The following is a 6,590-nucleotide window of genomic DNA, read 5'->3' as shown; positions in this document are numbered from 1 at the left end:
GGGGGGGGGGGGGGGGGGGGGGGGGGGGGGGGGGGGGTCCCAAATCCTCAACAAGAAACAGAGAGCGGTCATATTTTTTTTTATTTTATTTTTTTATGTATCACCCCTATTGGCTGTTAGGGTTCTTGCCTGCCTGTTGCTGGGGTCGGTGCGGCATGGTCGTGGCGTCCAACTCTCACTAACAACTACATTCTTTAACAGGCTTATGCACACACACATGTACACACACAGACACACATACACACACATTCACCCACACGCACACAGACACATACATTCTCACACATAGACACAAACAAATTTAGGTTGTCCCTGGTAGAATTATTCTTGAAGCTATTCTTTCGGTTACTTATTTAAATTAAATGTTATTATTCCAGCTCTCATGGCTTTGCTGTGTTGCTTATTTGTGTCTGACTGTTTCTTGTTTTCATTTCTCTCTTAGTTGTCTTACTATGTCAGCTGTTTATTATTATATAATAATCAACCAACCAGACCAGCCGGACCAAATGCCCCAGGAAGAGAGCCGGAATAAGCGCTAAACTAACCCAGCTTGGATGAATTAGCTGACATTATCCACTCAAGACAGTATTTTGTAATTTGTCCGCGTTAGAATGCAAGCAAAAGCATGTGTTAGTCCTTCTCTCAATACTTTCTGACTCCTATCTATCTGTGGCATTCAGCCCCAAGCCCATCTGTTCCAACTGTTCACACATATATACCACCATTTTTTTAAAGTTTCAGTAATTTCCTACAAACAGCTGTGCACTGTAGTTTTTTAGCAAACATTAGTCAAACAGGAGTAAATTGTGGATTTTTTGGGGACTATTTTCAGCAGCGGATTTGGTGCTCTAGCAAATATTTACTGTGGCAGGACGGTATAAGTGGGACTGAGTCAAACTAAACTACTGTATAGTGCCCATACACAAACATTTCTTACTAGTAGAATCCATTCATTGCTGGTTTTGGTTTTTGTTCACAGTTTCTTCTAGGTATTAAAACCAACATGGTTGAGGTAAGACTATCTACAGTTTTCATTCTAGAAATTGCTAAGAAGATTGGGGTCTTAGGTTTGATGTTATACTTGCTGTTATGGTAAAAGACTGGTGAACGAATAAAGCCAGTGAAATCAGGCCTGTGTGCATTGTGAGGAAAAAACTCAGAAAGTGCAATCTTGTCTTCAGTCTCCTCCTGTATCCTTTTGGGTGTGTTGGATACTGAAGTTAAAGTACACCTCGTGTTCAGCCTTAGACAGATTACATCCCATTGCATCAGATCCCCTGTAAAGCACTCAGTTTGTAAAGGCTTGAGACGGGACGTCAGTACACTCAGCAAGCTGAATCCCAACTACCATCTCTACAGGAAGCAGCTCTGTCTCAAGATCCTCATCAACACAAAACACAGGAGCCAGGAGGAGTCAAACACTGCAGGGATGGATTCCCCTAAAAGAGCCCACTCCCTCCTTTATATAGAAGCTGACTGACTCTGTGTGCATGTGCATGTGCGTGTGTATGTGCGTGTGTGTGTGTGTGTGTATGTGTGGTTGACTGAGCAGAGGTGAAGGGGAGAGTATTGATTAGAATGTACAGCCTGATGGTTGGGGGGATGGGGTTGATTCTCTGTGGGGAACTTGTGATGTAGCATCTCCGTGCTTGTTTGAGAGTGTGTGTATGTTTGTGTGTAGCTATATATTTTCTATGAAAAGGACATAAAGTCTGTGTGTGTGTGTGTGTGTGTTTGTGTGTGAAAGAGAGAAACTACAGTTTGCCGATGACTGATACAGATATAGGGGGATTGAGAGTTGAAACAAACACCCAGCCTCCTCCTTAGTCTAAAACACCCCATGGGCGACAGAGTGGTATGATCACGCTAACACTGCCACCATCTGTTCACTGTGAAACCACAGCGGGATATACCACTGAGAGGGGTAAAATAATGATAGTGAAAACAGTGGGGATCCCATTTTTTCTCCACACACTACAACAAGTGAAAGACAGTTTAACTTTGTGTTTTGGCTTTTTCTCAATGCAGCTGTTACTGCTTTTCAAGGAGATTCTTTCAGACAACTGGGAAAGGGGACATTTTTGAGGGCAAGAATAAAGAGAAGGAGGAAAGCTGCAAAATCTGAGTTGCATTAGTGCTCTAGTTTACCTGCAATGCAACAGGCAGGTACCTCTGGATAGACTTTTCACAATTGTTAACTACATGAGTCAATGCCCTTGAGGACTGAACTGTTTGTACGCGTACATGCCAGCACATATTGACTGACCATCACATGACCAGAAGTGACCAGATGTGCAATAATACTGTACACTTTCCACCAAACGAATAGTCCATATAGAAACTGTCGTCAGTAAGGTATTTGGGTTATGCAGAGTAATAGGGACATTAATTTTTGGAAAGACTTTCTTAAACACTGTGAGTGCCACAAGGAAAATTTCATTCATCTCCACTGAGTTCACAGCAGATATGCCGGGGAAGAATATCTCAAAACCTGGCTAGATAAAACCCATGATGTCTGCATGGCCCTAGAGATAAGTGAGAAAATATGAGGTTGTTTTTGTTATGTGGGTGAACCGAGCCTTTCAAATCCTAGCATGACATGGCATGCTAACCTGTTTCCAATTGGTGACATTAATCCAAGCTCCTTTGCAGGAAGCTCAGTGTCAGTTTAAAATGTGATTCCTCATGAGCTTAACTGTTGACTGACACTGGGACAAATAATTGGTCACTCAAGGTGGATTCATCAGATTAATCATCTTCATCAGCATCTCTCTCCTTCTGTCTTTTGCTCTCTAACTGCCCCCCCCCCCCTTTCTCTCACACACACAGCATAAATTTACAGCAAGAAAGATTTACAGCATGTACTGCCAAGAGCTGTTCCATCTCAAGATTAGAGTGGTGTAAATGCTTTACAGTAAGCTGATATCAACATATGCTAACACACAGACAGGGGTGTAGCGCAAGTTTCTGGACCCTGTACATAAGTTTTCTATATGCGGCATGGTGGTCCACTGGATAGCACTGTGGCCTCACAGCCAAAATATTGCGGGTTCAAACTCTGGTCGTACCAGCCTTTCTGTGTGGAGGTTGCATGTGTGGCTTTGCTCCGGTTTCCCCCACCATTAAAAACATGTTAGTCAGTGCTATTGACCAGACACTGATAAACATCTGGAGTTGGTCCCTGGGTGCTGCACAGTGGCTGCCCACTGCTCCCTTGAGGTTAAATGTAGAGAATGAATTTTGCAACATGTATGTGACAATAAAGTAAAGTATCAGTATCACTGCTATTCATCTATAGCGGTGATACTCCTCACCAGAGGGCCCTGCCCTGAATACTCAGTCTAGCTCCCTGCTTGGGACACACACAGTAGGAGAGAGAACACAGCAGTTGGACCAAGTGTCTGCTTTAGCTCAACACCACACTTGAAACAACATTTTGTTCTTTACTTTTTTATAAGAAAACATATGAGTCAAAGATTATGTAAGGGCATTCTTTCCCCAATAATTTAAACGTTTATTTGATTTTTTATTGTCCCATAGTCTTCTAAGTCACACATCCCCAGGGGGGCGCTGCGCTCCCATTCTTTAATAAATCATGGACGTGCTCATCTCACCTGACCCCACCGTTTTGTCCTGCTGTCTCCCGCACGCGTAGAAGTGCATTCACATCTATATACACAATATTCCCGCTTCTTTATAAAACTCTTTTCCCATCAAGAAAAACATGACGGGCCGTGCTGGCCAATTAGTCCGTTAGATAAACGAGACAGTAATGGGGTGGGATTCTGTGTTTTGATCGATCCCAAATCCTCAACAAGGTTTAAATGTAAATGTTTCTGCAGTAAATTTACCCTTTGTTTTTGACAAATAAGATGCTACCCGGAAAACAAATAAGATGCGCAGCTTCAGCAGTTTAAAGACGAATGTGTTTCCTGATTCTTACCTTGCATAGTAGCCTTCCCGAGAGCGAGGCAGAACCACAGCACCGCAACCGCAAACTTCATGCTCTCTCTCAGCATCAACAACACCGACTGGATCTATCCACAGTGACGATCAAATCATTTTACAGTTCACACATCCCTGCAGGGTGCACCACTTCATCAGCCAAGTGGGACCTCCGGAGTATCACCGCTGTGATGTCCAGTTTAAAAAAATGAAGGACAGCCGGTTGTGTGCTTCCCAATGTGGGGCAGCAGCAGCAGCGTGTGTGGTTTTCCCCCCACCCCTTTCTCCTATTTTGTCGCCTGTTCTGTTTCCCAGCAGTCTCTTCTCGTGTGTGTGTGTGTGTGTGTGTGTGTGTGTGTGTGTGTGTGTGTTTGTGCGTGTCCCGGTGCAGAGATGGATGCTGCTGGAGCGGAGCCGAGCTGAGGGCGGGACAGAGGAGGGCTGGCCCGTCAGAGGATGGAGGGAGGACACGGACTGGGGAGGACAGATAAGGTCCACATCCAGAAGGAAATCAATCGATAGATTTATAGATTGAAATCGCTTTAGAGTGGGATCTTTTTGCTGCCAGAAAGGAGAAATCATTACCGTGAACAAAAACTAGCCTATTTATATGTAGAGATGTACTCCTTTAAAACGGGCTGGAAAAATCGTGAACCAATAATCTAAGCCAGACAGGAAAAGTGGTGCTCAAAACACATGACATGACATCAGTCTTCATCAAGGGTCCAACTCAAGTTAGCCTACTGCACAAAAGTTCATACACAGCCCTGAACTACCACTTTATATGAGTAACACTCAAAGATGTCATGAAGTTTAGTTGAATTAGTTTATGATAAATAGCTTAAGATCATCTTTCAGGAAGCAGTGACCTGTAAGTTTCTTCTCAGAAGCCCGTCACACTGTCTTATAGGCAGTGCGTCAGCAAATAATCGTAAATCACAAGAGTGCAATTTGAGGCCTCATTTATTCAGACACACACTTTCCATGCCATGCCATGCCATGCTTTATCGTCACAGGGCTGAGGCCGTAAGCACAAAGAATGTTTCAAGCAAAACTGAATCCATACTAATGATATAAGGACACTCTGGAGTTAAAAACAGATCCTAGATGTCTGGAACAATACACTGTGCCACGTCACATCCCGAGACCAAATTTGATCAGAGCCCATAACGCAGGGCTATGTGGGCATCATAGACCTTGATTATAACCTGATTCCAGTACAAATGAACCAACAAGACTGCAGGTGGTTGTGCTATTGTTTTATGTATGTTGTTATTCCAAAGCTATCACCTTTCACAGATAAAAGGTAAAGTGGCGAGGGCGAGCACTTACTGTAGCACAATCTATCTAATTACCTGCTGTACAAGCAAAGCGAGGGATGTCATCTAGGTATCGATCTTACAGAGAGTTTCCGTACACCATTCCACGAGAAACTGAGAAATATCTCCTCTGGTTCAATTCAGTTACGAGTCAACAATGTTGTAAGAGAGAGAAAATAGCACCCACGTGAATATAATCAGGCTCCACAATAGGCTTAGCTGTTTTATTTGCCTCCCATGTAATATAAAATGCTCTGTGTCACTGTGTAAAAGACATCTAGCAGAGAAGAGATAGAGTGTGAAGACTGGTAGTGATTTATGGAGGAGCAAAGGGCCAGCAGCCGGAGCAGAGAGCTAGGATTCATTTGCTTTGTGTCATTTATTCAGGCAATCAAATAAGCAGTTAGTTGACTCGTAAGGAACTCGTGGTGAGCTGGTGAAGGAAATGGACTCTTGCTCTCTCTCTCTCTCTCTCTCTCTCTCGTAATTAATTTTGAGCTAACTGCAGCTGGAAGAAGAACTGCAAGGTGAATTGTTCTGCACCCCGCAAATATACACAAACATAACAAACAAATGCATGGGCTGCATGCTTGAAAACCTGCCACTTGTCTGCATACGTTGGCTTTGTGTATCTCATTAAATACTGTCTTACTCAGGCACCTGATCGCAGCTCTGCTATTGCCAAGACTTGTCCACAGGGGGAACCTAGCCTATCTGCCTCACACACGTACAGAGACAAACACACACACACACACACACACACACACACACACACACAGACACACACACACACAGACATTCACCCACATGCACACAGACACATACAGTCTCACACATAGACACAAACAAATTTAGGTTGTCCCTGGTAGAATTATTCTTGAAGCTATTCTTTCGGTTACTTATTTAAATTAAATGTTATTATTCCAGCTCTCATGGCTTTGCTGTGTTGCTTATTTGTGTCTGACTGTTTCTTGTTTTCATTTCTCTCTTAGTTGTCTTACTATGTCAGCTGTTTATTATTATATAATAATCAACCAACCAGACCAGCCGGACCAAATGCCCCAGGAAGAGAGCCGGAATAATCCATCCATCAAGTAGGAACAACATCCCTGCTTATTTAACACCCAAACAAACTCTGCCACTTCTGTGTCAGTGCACACAAACTGACAGTGAGTGCTTCAGCAGTCTTGGTATCCAGTGATTCTGGACAGTCTTTAAATTGCAGACTACTTCAGTAATTAGTCTTATTCCACTTCCTATCCATGTTAATTAAGAAAATGAGAATTCACATTAAGGCCATCAGGGCTGAGGGCAGGTCTGGGGAGA

At 43.3% G+C, this 6,590-nt stretch overlaps 1 protein-coding gene across 1 annotated transcript in view; it reads right to left on the bottom strand.

Moving 5' to 3' along the window:
* LOC123969968 (neuronal acetylcholine receptor subunit non-alpha-3-like) overlaps positions 1-4,064 on the bottom strand; it is a 16,717-nt gene extending 12,653 nt beyond the window's left edge. The window contains exon 1 of the mRNA XM_046047772.1: positions 3,944-4,064. Within this exon, the coding sequence (XP_045903728.1) occupies positions 3,944-4,019 (76 nt within the window). The 5' untranslated portion in view covers positions 4,020-4,064. The remainder of the gene's footprint in view (positions 1-3,943) is intronic.
* Positions 4,065-6,590: the final 2,526 nt, after the last annotated feature.

This window comes from Micropterus dolomieu, linkage group LG04 (genome assembly GCF_021292245.1).
Source record: "Micropterus dolomieu isolate WLL.071019.BEF.003 ecotype Adirondacks linkage group LG04, ASM2129224v1, whole genome shotgun sequence".
Classification (NCBI taxonomy): Eukaryota; Metazoa; Chordata; class Actinopteri; order Centrarchiformes; family Centrarchidae; genus Micropterus; species Micropterus dolomieu.
Note: the sequence above shows the minus strand (reverse complement) of the source record. Positions and strands in the feature narration are given on the sequence as shown.